This window comes from Apiospora kogelbergensis (assembly GCF_038363985.1).
Source record: "Apiospora kogelbergensis strain CBS 113332 chromosome Unknown utg000002l_segment0_segment0, whole genome shotgun sequence".
Classification (NCBI taxonomy): domain Eukaryota; kingdom Fungi; phylum Ascomycota; class Sordariomycetes; order Amphisphaeriales; family Apiosporaceae; genus Apiospora; species Apiospora kogelbergensis.
The window spans coordinates 2,398,805-2,414,021 of record NW_027117419.1 but is presented as its reverse complement, the minus strand read 5'-3'; the positions used below and the strand labels follow the sequence as shown (position 1 = coordinate 2,414,021).

General features: G+C 52.9%; 6 protein-coding genes across 6 annotated transcripts; 2 read left to right on the top strand and 4 right to left on the bottom strand.

The window, feature by feature from the left end:
• Positions 1-673: 673 nt before the first annotated feature.
• On the top strand, positions 674-1,787 carry PG998_003643 (uncharacterized protein; the record flags this gene model as incomplete). The annotated part of the gene is made up of 3 exons (XM_066870461.1): positions 674-1,498; positions 1,573-1,672; positions 1,723-1,787. 3 exons carry the CDS (start codon positions 674-676, stop codon positions 1,785-1,787), a joined length of 990 nt encoding a protein of 329 aa, XP_066734211.1.
• Positions 1,788-2,090: 303 nt separating this feature from the next.
• PG998_003642 (uncharacterized protein) lies at positions 2,091-5,069 on the bottom strand (the record flags this gene model as incomplete). Its single annotated transcript, XM_066870460.1, has 4 exons — positions 2,091-2,317; positions 2,387-3,741; positions 3,962-4,221; positions 4,275-5,069. The coding sequence occupies 4 exons, from the start codon at positions 5,067-5,069 to the stop codon at positions 2,091-2,093; spliced, it is 2,637 nt and encodes an 878-aa protein (XP_066734210.1).
• Positions 5,070-5,642: 573 nt separating this feature from the next.
• On the top strand, positions 5,643-6,065 carry PG998_003641 (uncharacterized protein; the record flags this gene model as incomplete). The annotated part of the gene is made up of 1 exon (XM_066870459.1): positions 5,643-6,065. One exon carries the CDS (start codon positions 5,643-5,645, stop codon positions 6,063-6,065), a length of 423 nt encoding a protein of 140 aa, XP_066734209.1.
• A 599-nt stretch (positions 6,066-6,664) lies between these two features.
• Positions 6,665-8,123, bottom strand: PG998_003640 (murein transglycosylase; the record flags this gene model as incomplete). The annotated part of the gene is made up of 2 exons (XM_066870458.1): positions 6,665-7,869; positions 7,931-8,123. The coding sequence occupies 2 exons, from the start codon at positions 8,121-8,123 to the stop codon at positions 6,665-6,667; spliced, it is 1,398 nt and encodes a 465-aa protein (XP_066734208.1).
• A 1,461-nt stretch (positions 8,124-9,584) lies between these two features.
• Positions 9,585-10,138, bottom strand: PG998_003639 (10 kDa heat shock protein; the record flags this gene model as incomplete). The annotated part of the gene is made up of 4 exons (XM_066870457.1): positions 9,585-9,609; positions 9,672-9,730; positions 9,791-10,018; positions 10,136-10,138. The coding sequence occupies 4 exons, from the start codon at positions 10,136-10,138 to the stop codon at positions 9,585-9,587; spliced, it is 315 nt and encodes a 104-aa protein (XP_066734207.1).
• Positions 10,139-10,963: 825 nt separating this feature from the next.
• On the bottom strand, positions 10,964-13,819 carry PG998_003638 (uncharacterized protein; the record flags this gene model as incomplete). Its single annotated transcript, XM_066870456.1, has 4 exons — positions 10,964-11,637; positions 11,693-13,014; positions 13,280-13,577; positions 13,771-13,819. The coding sequence occupies 4 exons, from the start codon at positions 13,817-13,819 to the stop codon at positions 10,964-10,966; spliced, it is 2,343 nt and encodes a 780-aa protein (XP_066734206.1).
• Positions 13,820-15,217: the final 1,398 nt, after the last annotated feature.

Sequence of the window (15,217 nt, the reverse complement as noted above, 5' to 3'; positions counted from 1 at the left end):
CCGGGCTGCTTCGTTGCTTCTTATTGATGCCTACTTCCCGGTCAGGACCCTTTCTTATCGAAACACTCAATTCCGGTCGTCACTGTCGAGCCATAATCGGATATCATTCACACAACCAGCCAAGGAGCTGTTATACACTGGATATCTGTACCCGCGGCCCGTCCACCTGCATCTCCGCCTGCGGCCTGCGTACTTTAGATCACAGCACTTTGGCGACAAGTCGTGTCTCGCTGGCTTCACGGCCGTCTACATAAAAACCTGTGTGATGTGGCCGTGAGGTTTTACCTCAGCCAGGTAAGTAAGTACCTGTTGCAAGGCCATTCAATGTTATCCGGTAAATCCAACACCCAAAGATACAACTCTAAAGAGCTCACCTTCTTGACAAAATATGCGACAGCCTAACTGAGTTTTCGGTCAGGTATTCTGCTTGATTCTTCAACATTCCAGCATCGGGCCCAACTTGCCTGACTGCTCGCGTTGTGTCATCAACCATTTGCTGGCGAATGGTAAACGCAGAACTCTTGTGCAGGTCGGACGCAATGAACAGGAGAGCTGTGGACATCACAACTCGAAAACCGGTCAGCCACACTGTGTTTGGTCGAGCCATTGCCATCTGTCCAACAACAACTTATCGGGCGTTTATGCATTAGCTCTGGTCGATCAGGAATCCGCCATGGTTCGAATCGTCTCCCCTCATGACCAGCGAGGCGCGTCGTCCGAGACTCACTCCGAGTTACGGTACTGGCGAAATATTTCAGACCGCGGCCAACGCTTGGTTCAGACGTGGTCCAAGGATCCGGATCCCAAGACGCTGGGAAGAAAGCTCTCGGAGAATTATGCCCTGTCAGAACCGCAAATCTCACCCCACCTCCGGCGCCGCAACATTCGCGCCGAGGGGGCAATCGGATCCGCCGCGACGATCCTCCCGGCCTTCCTGCAAGCCACGGCCCTGTCCGCATCTTCGGCCCGCCAGGACAGCAACAATAGGATGCTGAGTTTGCCCCTGGAAATTCGGAACATGGTCTACCAGCACTGTGTTTCTTATCCCCCAGTCAAAGAGCTCTTTCACGCATACTACTCCCAACAGCGACTTCATGGTAACGCCAAAAGGAGATTCAGTGTACAGCACTCCACTCCTACTATATATCTACTTTGCAAGCAGATCACCAGAGAAGCTCTCTACATTCTTCGTAGGCGGCTTCTCGTATTTGACCGCTTCCCACCGTGGCTTATGGGCGACCCCGACCCCCTTGGAATTTGCAACTTCATTCACAAAAATACTCTGCAGAAAGTAAGATACCTCGAGTTGCGAATCGCCTTGGGTGAGGGTGGCTTCCGTAGCGGCGGCGTATGGATCAATGTCGTGAGCGATCTTCTAGACGCACTCACGCCCCGCAACTCAATCATCGAGCTCAAGGTCCTCGTCAAGCTCCACCGTGTAGATCTTCTTCAGCTATGGGACCGTGAGCTTGGCGTATACGAGCTTCTGGTACGACTGGTAAGTCTGCAAGTGTAATACGTGTCTAAAGGTTCCGGCAACTAGCTGACATAATGATCCCACGTGCTATACAGCTCAGAGACTGGGACAACAAGCATGGCAACAGGCCATGCACAGTCCGATTCGAGCACTGGGTCATGGACGAATCGTACGCCTACAGAACAGGTTTCAGGAGTAAGTGGCCTCGAGTCCAGGGATGCGTGTTTGCTAACAGTGGTAATAAGATCCCCTCATAAGACGCTACCCGGATCCCATGCTTTGGCCAGGTAGTATCATGGAGTTCCTCTGATATTATTCCTCTGCTTTCAGCTTTTGATTTGATGAATAGCGTTGGCCGGTAGGACATGAAAGAATGATAACGAAATCGTAGCGCCACGGCTTTGTTTAATATTCACGAATCACAATCTCGAACAAATTACCATGGCCCATACAGCCCGCGTAGAGTAAAGCCAAATAATATACAACTCCAAGCCAAACGTGCCAACGATGGTCAGTTTTTGTGTAGCGCAACATGCTTTCCATGACGAAATACACCAGTATGTTTCCTCCTTGTTCTCGTATCTTACACGCATCTTGCCCACTGGCCGGTTTCTCAAGCAAGAAGTTTGGAAATATCTGCCACTCGTGTCTCCTTGGCCTTTCCTTTCTTCGACTTCTCCTGGAACGCTTCACTAACAAGACGGCGCTTCTCAGTCTGGATATCCAGGACGCGCTCTTCAATGGTTCCCTCGACGACCAGACGCCATACGGTCGTCTTGCGAGTTTGACCCAGACGGTGGACTCGATCCACAGCTTGGTCCTCGATAGCAGGCGCCCACCCTAGATTGATTAATGTCTGTAAACGAGCGAGTATCTTGGGTCGTTTTAAGGGAAATCGAGACGACTTACAGCTATCCGCCAAAATCACAGTATCGGCAGCAACTAGGTTCAAGCCGACACTGCAGACCTGCAAGCTTGCTAGCAGGATGCGGGTGTTCGGTTCGTTGTACAGCGACTCGATGGATGCGTCACGTGCCTTCTTCGGCATGCTACCATCAATTCGGGTGTACTGCATGTTTTTTTCCTTCAGGCGTTGCTGAATTATATTCAGGTACGACGTCCATTGAGAAAACACCACCACCTTAGAACCCTCGTTCTTCAGAGTCGCCTCCAAGATTTCCACCAAAGCTTCGGTTTTCGAGCTCTTCGACGCATCTTCGGGATCCAGCTCGGTATCTTCTCCTTGCTCAGGCGCTGGCTCAACGAGCGACTCCTCTTTCAGCTCGGCTCGGCACATGGGACACTTTCCTTGCATCTGAATGGCTTTGGTGATGCATGGTCTTCCAAAGACGTGCTTGCACGCAGTGACAACAGGTTCATGCAGGCCAATTTCTTCATAGCAAATGGCGCACTCTTCCTGACTCTCGATCATGAATTGAAGTGCCTGCTGGAGAATGGCAACATTCTTTGGATCCAGGGTAATGACTTTCTGGTCTTCAAAGAAGGAGAGTAGATTTTGCACGCGTTCCCTGCAGAGCATCCAGTGGTTACAGATTTGTCGCAGCCGAAGCAGACGCTCAAGAATGCTGGAATACCGACCCTGTTGGTTCTGGGTAGAGCTCGCTTGGTACCTTTCCAATTCGCCACGAGCTTCCGCAAGCACAGCGTCGTACTTCGGTTGTTCATTCTTGCTAAACGTGATACGGTGGACGTATTCTGTCTTTGGGGGCAACTTGAGATCGACGAACTTCATGTCCTTCCTTCTCCGGAGGCATATGTCTTGCATAAGATGAGCCAAAATCTTGACAGCTTTGTTTCTGTCAGGGTGGCCTCCATGCAGCTGCCGGATTGGTCTTGCAATCACCTGACCAAAGACACCTTCGTCCTCAAGCCCGCCCCTAAGCTTAAGGAACTGGAGCAGGGACAGGAAATCTCTGACGCCGTTGATAATCGGTGTGCCTGTCAACACCCAGCGGGATGTCGCCTGCAGTTTGTGTGCTGCGAGGGCTGTCTGCGATGAAGGGTTTCGAATATTATGGCCTTCATCCAGAACAACTCGGCGCCAATTTATCGAATATAACCGGCCTGCGCCGTTTTTCACTTTGTTCTCAGAGAGCAGCTTACCATATGTTGTGATCACAATAGCGGAGCCCTTCAAATCTGCGCTCGATGTCTGTTTAGATGAGTGGTATAATAAGACACGAGGCTGGTGTGTTTCTTTGACGTGGAACTTGATCTGTTGTTCCCAATTGCCTATTCGCGACCTGAGTGATTAGCATCGCCTACTTAAAGGGGGTTTCAGGTAGATACGTGCGTGCAGCGTTTGGAGGGAACAACGATATACACAAGATACTCGTACCAGTCACCCCCGAGATAGGTTGAATGGTGGCATCCGCCGAAGAGTAGCTTACCAAGGACAGTTCTGGGCAAACCCAGGTCAGCAAGGAGAAAGGAACCAATATCATAGATAGTGAGTCTACTTACACGGGTGCAACTATTAGAGTCGGCCCATCCTGAAGGCCTTGAGATATGATTAAGCTGATGACCTGCAACGTTTTCCCAAGGCCCATATCGTCGGCAAGTATACCGCCCTTGAGGAGCTGTGGTGGAGAATTTGTCACGAACGAGGTCGCCAGATTCTGGAAAGAAGTATTGTTCGAACTGCGCTTCCAGAGCTGAACGACGTCTGTAGACTTCACGGCGGGAATTTGCGGGTTCTCCTTTGCTATCATCCATGAAAGACCCTGTAGCACAGTTTAGCACATCTGAACGGGATCAATAACACGACTTTCCATACTTGTAGTTGATAAGGCAAGAGAGTGGATTTCAGAGGGTCTGGCTGCTCTGCCATTGGCATCTTTTCTAACGCTTCCTCGCCTGTAGCGAGAACGTTGCCGAGCTGGTCCGTTCTCTGTGTTTCAAAGGCTTCACTGGCGGAAACAATATCCTGAAGCGACGCTCCCTGCTCCTCGCGTTGAATAGCTTCTTGGCCCAGGCCAACGCTGGAAGAGCCACTCTTCAAACCAGTTGCCTTTCGAAGAGCCTCTGCCTCCTTCCTAGTAGCCTTTAACTGGTTGGCCTTTAAAAGTTTGTCTGCTTTGAGTTTCTCCTCAAGCGCGGTGCGGCTGGTGGGATCGCTGGGACCGTAAAAGTAGATTCTGATAGGACAATCGAAATAGCCCTTTTCTCCAATGAGCACGGCTTCCAGAACAAGATCTCCCCTATCCACGTAAGGGGCGAGTTTCGAGACCAGGGTCCTAGGAAGGTGGCCGATTTGGTTTCCCATCACGTTATCGACTCTGACGGCATTGCTGTCATATTGATTGTGGGCCTCGCGCCGGAGCACGACCAGCTCATGCGGCGTGGCAACGCCATTGTAGTATCGGACGCCGACGATCTTGTTCTCCAGGGAGCCATAGAGTTCCAGCGACGACTGGGAGTCATCCTGAGTCAGGTCAATGGGGTCTTCTTCCTCTCCGTAGACCGACTGCGACGCAGCAGGTATATTCTGGCTTGAGCTCAGGCGGGGGGTTTTTGCCTGCGGCGGCTGGGCCGCAGCATCGTGAGGTCGGCTGCGCTTGCTGCGAACCATGCTGTCTTACTTGGGATGCGCTACGCGTAGTGGGCCGGCTAAAGCTGGGCAGGGCGCCAAATCGAAGTAGAGCGGCACAGTCAATTGGATACTCCGAGTAGGTTGACTTGCCGAGTACAGGGCAATCCAACCTGCACAGAACGAATGGGGAAGGCCAATCGAATCCGGGCAGAATCCGGGTGCACAGGCTGCATGCGTGGAATGTTGACTCAGGCAACGTAATGTTTAGAGAATGAAACGCTAACGCGTCTGGAGAAGACGCGCTGTCAGGTGACGAGCATGGCCGTCTGCACCTTCCAAACTCTACATATGTAGATCGCCTGCCGTGTTGGGACACCTGGGCTTGTACTACGCAATCCAGCCTACACATCGAACTCGATGGGAAGGCGAAAAAGACGAGGTTCGCATCAGCTGGATTTCGTGATTACTGTGAGAGGAATCGAAAGCCTGATAATTCATTAATGGCTGGGTAGGAAGGCAGGGCGTTACCCTGATTATTAGCCCAGGCAGCAAGTGCGCAACGTACGTGTTGCCCATCAATACTAGAACACGCAACAAGGCCCTCGAAAAGACATGACAATGCCCATCACCGAACTAGCCCATCTCCCCCTACTACCCTCGTCTTCGTCAATCCCAAGAGGAGAGGAGGAGAGTGGCCTCACCCCCGCCTTCTTGGACGCGATACGAAAGGTACTGAAGACCCAAGACGCCTGGTGCGCCGAGAATCCTACCGCTGGTAGTCCCAACAAGAAGCCGAGCGCTCGAGGCGTCGGCCTATTCGTCCGAGTCGACGACCCCTTGTCGCTCCTTCTGACGGCCCACTGGGACAGCATGGCACACCACGACGAGTGGATCCAGAGCCAGGCGAACCGGGACGGGCTTGGCCTGCTTGCGTCTTGTCTGGACATGCCGCGTGTGAGTCTGTTCCACGTGGACGACGTGGAGGCTTTTACGGGATCCGAGGCCACGGCCGCCGAGGGGAGACGCCGACTCTGAGCGCCGACTACGTCAGTGTATCGAGGTTCATCGTTGCGGCTGACAACAAGGTCGACTTCGAAAGGGCCTGGGACAAGGCCGGTCCCGTCCTACGGGAATTCGTGAGTCCCTATGTGCATAGGGGTGGGTGGAGGATAGAAAAGGAGGAGGGGAGTGGGAACAAGGATGAGTTCGTTCTGATTGGAGGATGGGACAGTCCAGCGAGGGAGGCCGAGTTCGTTAAGAGCAAGGGGTACGCAGAATATGACAAGGCCATGAGCACAGTACTGTTGGGGCGCGATACCAAATTCTACCGGCGATTGCTATAAGGAGCTGGATATCCACGATTAGACGCAATGAGAAGGTGCCTCAAGGAGCATGCCGCACATTCTGTAGCTGTGTTTCCTATTCACAATTCTACTAAAAGCTCGTATGTAACAATCGCCAACTGAAGTGAAGAAGGTCCCCCCCTCCTACGAAAACAAAAGCCTATTCCCTCTGCTCAGGGGTAACTTGATCTCTAACCTATACTACCCACTGGCTGTCTAGAACTTCCAGTCTTACTGCAGCATAGTCATTCTTCCATGACGTCACATTGGTTTAGAGGATGGCTGCATAGATCAAGCCTTCCACTGGCGTGCATGCAGGTTTGCGTGACCGAGGTGAGGAGACCCCGCCGCCGCCCTGCGTCGCTTGGACTTGCAGCCGCGCTTTCCCTTGGCCGGAACATCGTCGTTCTCGTCGTACTCGTCGTGCTCGCTGTTCTCGGTCTCGGCCTCGGTCTCGGTCGCTACCGGTGCGACGGGAGCGCTCGAGGTCTTGATGCCGGTGGCGGGACTGCTACTGCTGCTTGCTGTGGGTTCGTCCGACCCGATGATAACGGCGTTGTTTTGACCGCTGCCCGTGCCGCTCGGTACGTTGTCTGGGGCGGGGATCTTCGTCTTCGGCTCCGGCTCGGCGCTGTCTAGCTTCTTCTCTTTGTTGGGAGGGCCCTGGAAGTTACCGCTGGAGCAAGCCGACTCGATGGCCTTGCACTTGGTTTCCCAGACTTTGCAGTTCTTGCTCCCAGAGGGCGGCGCGGTCTTGTAGCATGTCTCGGACTGCTTGTAGCAGGCTTCCGAGGCCTTCCAGCAGCCGTCCTCGGTCGTGTAGTCGGGCACCTCGACGCCACACCAGTTGGCTTCCTGGATGAGGCAATTGCCCGGTACAGTCTGTGCGCCCGTGATCCAGGAGTTGTCGCCGTTCGTGGGTACCTTGGCGACGGTGCCATCTGCAGGCTTCGGGTTCCAAACCTTGGGTCCCGGGAGAGGGTAGGGGAACTTGGGTTGGTAGATATTAAAGGAGACGCTGGGCTCGCCCACCTTGACGTGGCCCGGGATCGACACGCTGTACTCGGCCGGAACATCCAGCTTGCCTGTGTTGCTGCCCTTGATGGCAACCTGGGCACACCCTACGTAGAACTGGGGGTCTCCCTTGTCGGCCTCGTGAAGGGCGAGCAGCTCTGGGCGGACGAGGTAGTTGCCAGTAGGCACGTTGGTGGGGATTCGAATCGAGAGCAGACCATCGTTGGCCATTAGCTTCTCGGTGCACCATTTGCCTGTGGCGCTGTCGTATCCCTCGTCCCAAATCTTGACCCAGCCCTGGCCAGCGGCAGTCGAGGTTGCCATGTCCCCAACTTGCTTGATATAGACAGCACAGGGTCCCTTGTGCGATATGTCGATGGCGCCAGTCGACTCCAGATTCGGCGACTCTCGCCACTCGAAAGTGAGCGTGCTACCAGCGCCGGCTGGACAGGTATAGCCGACGGCCTTTCCTCCGTCGACGCCTACCAAACAGCATTAGTCAACGACTCTGAAGGTGGGATGTCATTTTTATGAATGACGTACCGCAAGCCATGTCGCTGTTTCCCAAGCCGGCAATGGGGTTGGTAGAGGACGCGCCATTCATGTTCATCCGAACGCATGTCCCATCTCCCTGGTCCTTTCCATCTACATACAATGTAGTGAAAGTGGTATGGCCATTGGCAGTAGCTGCAAGGGTACCAAGGACCCCGATGAGCAGAGAGTGTGAGTTTCTCATGATGATAGATGAGTTGGAAAAGTCGTGTATGAAAAGGGTAAAGGGGAAGGCCAAGACTTGAGAGTCAACTCAGATGTCAAGGGCCAAAATTGAAATACAGAACCCTGGACTGTATTGTAATGGCTCAACCAAATGGATGTGTTTTAAAGAAGATAATCAGACGACGCTCAATAAGGAAGGACTGGTCCAAAGGATTGAAGGACTGAAAGAGATGAGATCGACTCGGTCCAGGTCAAATCAGATCAGAGTGCAGTGGATAGCACAAATGAAGTGAAGCTGGACCACCAATACTGTAAGCAGCGGACGGGTGCCTTGGGGTCTTATATATCACCGCTGCTCGAGCAGCCGGGGGCAGATGATATCAGATTCTAGGGGGCCGGCCAGGGGAGAAGATGACCTGCGGCCCATGCTGCAGGAGGGGCCATCATTTCGTTATTCCTGTCACCCAGGGCATTGCAAACCACTATGCGATGAAGGATTTCACGACGCCCTAGAGGGATGAGATACAGCACAGCACCTAATTAGCTGTGAAATGCGGAGCAGGCACGCCATGCTGTTGAACTTGAGGGGGTGCACGATGTTAATTGTGCTGACATGGGGTAGTAAGCCACGCAGCCCCCCTGGCATCGAAGGAACAAACAGGCGGCTCTGGCTTCTTCTCCGAGCGCCTCTCAATATCGTCGAAGTTTCACCAAGCCTTAGCCGCAGCCCCTAATTGGCAGCCGACTTCGCCGATGGCCTTGCTTCTTTCTCTTGGGGCCGGCTTGGCTCAGCAGCCCGTCCCTGGAAATGTCCAGGACCGCGCGTGTAACAGTAACCAGGCTGCAAGAATCCTAAAAATAAAGAATTCAGCATTTGCCAACCAACCGTTCAATCACTTCCCGACACTAGTGTTGGGGAACCACATAGCGACCAATCGTAACTCCCATTTTGTTCTTTTTCCAAGACATTATCACTTCTCAGATTTTGCTATTCGCCTGAGGGGGCTCCGAACCTCAGAGCTGGACGGCTGGCTGCATAAAATATACAAGCAGGCCCCATTTCCTTCTGTCTAGTCAAGGAAGCCCGGCTGGTTTTCCGGAGGGGTGGAGGAAACACGACCTAGTCCCCGTTACACGACAGCTGTCGGGGGACTAAAAGAGTAGCGATGGATCATATGGCGCGATACCAATTCAAGTTGGTTATTGTGATTTAATTAGTAGATACGTAGTGGGAGGGGAGGGTTGAGTCTCTTTCTCTCTTCTCTCTTGGCACAGTTGCTGACTGCAGTCCATCGGGACTTGCATCCGAAAATAAAGCTGGTCTCGAGACATGTGCTTCAATGCAAATTGTGCACCGAAATCCTCCGCTTTATTTAGGCAACAAGTCCAAGCGCCTTTTATAAAAGTTTTAATACATGGGATGTGTTGATACAGTTGGAGGGTTTTTCTTCTTCGTAATATCGTGCCGGGTATCCTGTCTTTACTCGTTGATCTTGGCCAGGATTCTGCGAGGAAGATTGTGAGTAGGCAGAGTTAACTAGTATGAAAAACATGGGGATCAACTTACTCGCTGTCGCGGAAGAGGTGGAACTCATCCTCGCCAACCTTGACCGGAGAGCCGCCGTACTGAGGAGTTGGTTGTTAGAGCGGAAGCTGTCGCGAGTTGATGTTCCGGGCGCAACTTACTTGGGGGATCAGGACGCGGTCGCCGTTGGCAACACCCATAGGCACACGCTTTCCATCCTTATCCAGGGCTCCGGGGCCGACAGCCAAAACCTTGGCCTCGTTGAGGTCTTTCACGCTCGATTCGGGGAGAAAGATGCCACTGGCGGTCTTGGTCTCTGCCTTGACTCGCTGGACCAAAACACGGTCCAGGAGAGGGACAAGAGACTTGATGGATCGGATAGCAGTGGCCTAGGAGTTATCAGTGTCAGTTATGCGAGTATAAAAGTAGGGTAGTGAAAGGCGTGGTAGATCCAGATTCGGCAAGGGGTCTGTGGCAATTCTGGGGAGTGGGAGCAGCACACGTACCATTGTTATGATGTTGTATAACGTGAGTGTTTTGGGGGGGGAAAGATGTTGCACTTGAGAACAGAAGACGTGTGAGTTTGTTGGGGATTAAAACGGTATGAAGCTATCGCCAGGAAGAATTTCCTGGAAGCTCAAGGATTTGTTAACCATGTACCCGATGGCCCAAGCTTCTAATCCCGACAACCCCGGTTCCGATTCCGTGGTTGTGCCCCTCGCTGCTTACATAAGAGATTCTAGACTTTGAAGCTCCAACCACCCACCAACCCCGCCTGCCCGCCGCCAACCGATCCAAGGTGGCCCGGCCAGGCACATTGATTGACATTATGCAGATGGTAGTTTGGAGATGGCTTCGTTTTTATACTTCGTTGGAAAGAGTAACCGGCCATTCATACCTGAAAAAAAGTGATCGGCTACTCTATAAATCGTGCTGCGGCGTTATAACTATTGCTTCTCATCCTCTATGCCGCTGTATCCCGCTTCATTTGGTCTGCCAATCAAAACAGTCCCCCAACGCCTTTCTCATGTAAACAAACCCATATCCCTTTATACTGTATTACAAGATAATAGTTCAGTGCATCTTCTCCCGCTTTTCTTAAGTGTCTACACAGCCGCTCGATCCAGGGAGGTAAAGTGAGGTTCCTCTATCGCGATCAATACAACCTCGTAAATCGCATCGCTTTCCTTCACATATTAATTGTGCCCTGGTCCCGCTCACGGCGCTGCCTCCCTCCTCCCCAGACTGCGTTTGAGCGTCCCTGCCAACCTGTTGGATAGAGACCTGTCGCGCCCTCCCGCAGGCACATTACACTTCTTTGCCCCTGCCAGTTCCTACTTACTTTGTTGTGCAGGGGGCTCGAGGATATGCGTATGATCGTCCGCGCTGATGATCTGACCAGGACCTGTCTGTCGGCAAATGACGGTATCGGATACCCAAGGTTCCTCCAAGATCTCTGCCATAGTCGCCCTATCCCGTGGCTTGATTGTGAGCATGCGGCCAATGATGTGCCTGCTTTCCCTAGGCAAGAGTCTTAGCAGGCGCCAAGGACCTCGAATGATTTCTTTAGCAGGCTGGCCAGCTGGAGTCGCAGCTTTTCCTTGTGCTGTTATTGTGGTAGACGAGGTACCCTCAATCTTATCAGACGTTTTTTCGGCGGCCTTTTCGGCAGTCTTATCTGAGGGGTTTTCAGCTGTTTTCTCAGTGGAGCTTGGCTTGTTCTGTTTATCGTTCTTTTCGACAAATATGTCCCTGTGTGGAGTACTATCAAGATCGCCCATTGAGCGAGAAGGCGGCAAAACCAGCTTCTTGGGATCATGGCCAGGGCTTGGCTCAGCCGCAAAGAGCTTGTAACTGTTGTCTGTCATGCGTGGCACTTTCCAGGGGAATCTGCGCAACGACATACAGCAGTAGATAATGGCCAGTGACCAAATATCGACTGCTTGCGGGTCGTATTTGCGTTCATCGTACACCTCAGGGGCCAGATATGGATCGGATCCCACCACACCTAGACACCGTGTTAATGGAGGGACCCAAGCCGCAGGCCAGAGTCTCGGACTTACCAGATGCTGATACTATTCCGCTCTCGAACGGATATTTGAACACATGCGCGCTACCGAAATCAATGATCTTCATGATGCCGTTTTCGCTAACCACAACGTTGTCGAGTTTCAGGTCACGGTGAGCCAAACCCATGCTGTGCAGATACGTGACGCCGCTGAAAATTTGCAAGAAGCAGCACGACACCTCAGCCTTGGACATCTTCCCTGTCATGACAATGGCGAAAAGGTCATATGGGGCATACTCCATCACTTCATACCATTTCCCTTTTTCTTGCACAATATCCAGGGTTTCGATAATGTTGCCGTGGTGCAACGCTGATCCAACACAGAACTCAGCCGTCAACTTCTTCACGTAGTCTTTCTCTGTCTCATAAGTATGGCGAGGTCGAAATTCCTTGACAGCGAATACCGTGTTATCTTCATTTCTCCTCATGAGCTTCACAGACCCACCCGCTCCAGATCCCAGGACTCGGCCGATTTTACCATATTTGGAGGTTAATCCGTGGTCATCAGCGAAGGGGACCTGATAAACCGAGGACCTGGAAGATGCGGCATTGGACAGCTTAGAAGCACCTGGGGAGGAGGACTTCTTCACTTGGTTTTTCTGTCCGACCTTGAAGAATCTCCTCAGGTCGGTCATGGAAGAGTGGCGGCTGTGCGTAGTAGACTCAGTGCCAGTCTTGACAAGATCATGATTGCTCTTGTTCAGGACACCCAGAAAGCCCGAATGCCTTTTCTCGCCCTTGTCCATTTTGTTGAGGCTGGTCGTAGAGGATCCCGGGGAGCTCCGCCCCTTGTGTCGATTGAACACAAATCGCTGCTCAATGTTGGCCGCGCTCCGCGTCTGGGGCGCCCGCTTGCTGGCCGCATACGGATCGTTGGCATCTCCAGCAGGCGTAAAGGGGCGCGTGTAATACTGGGAAGCAGCGCTCAGTCTGTTTGGGCTCGAGTCTCTTGACCCTGGTAAAGAGCCTCCTCCATCAGGCCCCACCGAGAACATCCCCTTCCGATGCGATGTCGGGTTTCGTTCGCCGCCAGGTGCAGCCTGCCTCGATACATGATCCTCGGATCTAGGGCGATGTGGTAGGTGAATTCGTGGGGCACCCAGCCGCGGGGAGTTCGGAGCCGATTCTTGACTAGAGGCCTGTGGCGTTATCGCTTGGTGAGACTCTATGACTCCATCCTGCGACGATGGGCCTTGCTTTGGCCCGCGGCCACTAGAAGACTCCGGGCCACTGGTACCGGCCGGCGTCAAGGGAGGAGAGACAATGTCAGGCCGAGATCCCATTCCAGGGGGACTGATGGCCCATTGGGCTGTTTGTCTGGTGGGGTGTAGTGTTCAGAGAATCTTCGTGGGATGGAACCTAGATGGAAGCGTTAGCCGATTTATACAGATGCGTATGAGATCAGCATGCAAGATAAAGTTTTGGGTTCCGAGATGTCTATGCTCAAAGGAACCATGACCAAGCGCACGCCCACATGTCATGTCCGTCATCGGCTAAGACACGATGTGGTAGCAACGGCAGTAAAAGAAACCAATAGACCAATAGGCACCAACCATGCAGGCGGCGGGGCGTGACATATCACAACAGAACCATACGTACCCTTGAAGGCGGAAGCGAGAATGGCTCAAACGAGTAGCCCTTCATGCGCTGCTCCTGTAGCTTTACGCCGTGTAAGGAGCTAGACAGAGCTTTGAGCTGCTCCGGCGTAGCTTCCGACGTCTCCTTGGCACTGTCGTCTAGGCTGGGCTCGGCGCTCGATTGAATGTTTTCTGGCGCGATCTCCTCGACCTTGGAAGCAAAGCGCACTGCCGGTGCGGCCTCTTGGGGTTGCGCATGTTGCTCGGAAAGTTCGGGAAGCTGTTCGGGACTTCCAGCTTGGACTGAAAGAAAGGAACGTCAGCAGCAACGAACAAAGCGTTGTAGGTCGAGGAATGGCCTATCGTTTCAAAAGGGGAGGAGGGACAATGGCCCATCCAGAGGTGCAAAAGTGACGTTGGGTGGTATTGGGCAACATTGCGTGCGCGTTGGGAGTCTTCAAGTAGTGTACGTCAAGGAAAGCAGAGGTCAAAGTACCTGGCGGGTGTTGCTGGGCCTGGCGGCCGTCGTTTTCTTCGGTGGTCATGATGACTGTTGTAGCATCTGCGTGGTATTCGTGCGTCGGGGGTGGACTGCGAGACGAACGCGACGATGGATGCGACGGTCGTAAGGCAATGGATTTTACGATAGCGACTGTACGATGCTACAAGATATATGGCAATGGATGAGGGGAGAGAGAAAAGAAGACGATCATGATGCGCGAGACGTCAAGACCTCCTCCAGCTTTGATTGAGTCCCGCTCGGCTTCGTAGTAGGAGAGACTAGAGACTACCATTTTACCAAGTCATGGTGGGGCATTTCCTGGAGCGAAAGTCAACAGGTCCCAGTGTGTCCCAGTGTCCCAGTGTCCCAGGCAAGTCCTCCACCTCCACCTACGTATCCAGGATATACGTAGGGGCCAGTGTCTGCAACTATTCCCGATTGCCTCCGTTTGGCAATCGCCAGGTCGGTACTTGTGCGTGTGCATGGATCAATGAGTATACGCATGTACCCGTGGCCAAGGGGCACCTGATGTCTTGATGCATGTAGACGGCGCGTCTTTCTCGGGAAGAAAACCCTGCAACGGGAGATCAACTGGTGAGAAAGAGAGATCGTTTTTTTCTCTTTCTCTTTCGCCTCCTCGGCGTGCGCGATGCCAAAAGCTGAAGAATGTGGGGGTCCTGCCTGCTGTGCTGTGCTGACGAAAGTCATGAATCCATTAATCAATGCACACTAACCACACCTCTTTGGGGACTAGATCTCTCAGGTCGATAGGCCAGCCAAACCTCGCAAAGCTGTACCACTACATACACGCACAATGATGAAGGGTCGCAACAAGCTTTTGTCTTAGAGTGTGTACATACATACCGACTTAGCATTGTCGTCGCTCTTCTTCGTTTCCTCCTGCTCTTCGCCCTCCTCCCTCTCCCCCAGGGTGCATTGCTGCGATCGTGAAACAAACCAGATCTGATTGATCCATAGTGCTTTCTCCAGATGGCTATGTGGTATCGTATCACATGCCAGGTCAGTTGAGGCTCCAAACGCAAGTCTTATCGCTCGCTACTTTCTTTTCCCTGGCCCGCTGGGTGTGATAAGTCGCTTGTTGCATTGCTGGTTGCTGGACGTACCTCGGGATTGTCTCCGATCCAATTTCGTGACTAAACAGGTCCTGCCAACCAAACTGCCTGTCTCAACTCGGCCTGGTTCCTTGCCCTCTGCCTTGCCCTCTCTCTAGAGCTGCATCCGCCTGTCCCGGCTATCCGAGGGCCGGAAGCCGAGCACATCATGAGGCGCACTTACGAAAGTGTGCGTCTGTCGCGGCTCATCAAGACGACACAATAAATGAGGGTCTCCGGCATTTACTCGGCCTATGGTCCACGAGGCCGTGTTTCCCCATCATCCAATCAGGTCGTCTCCTTCTCTCGAGATGGGCCATTTCTTGAGA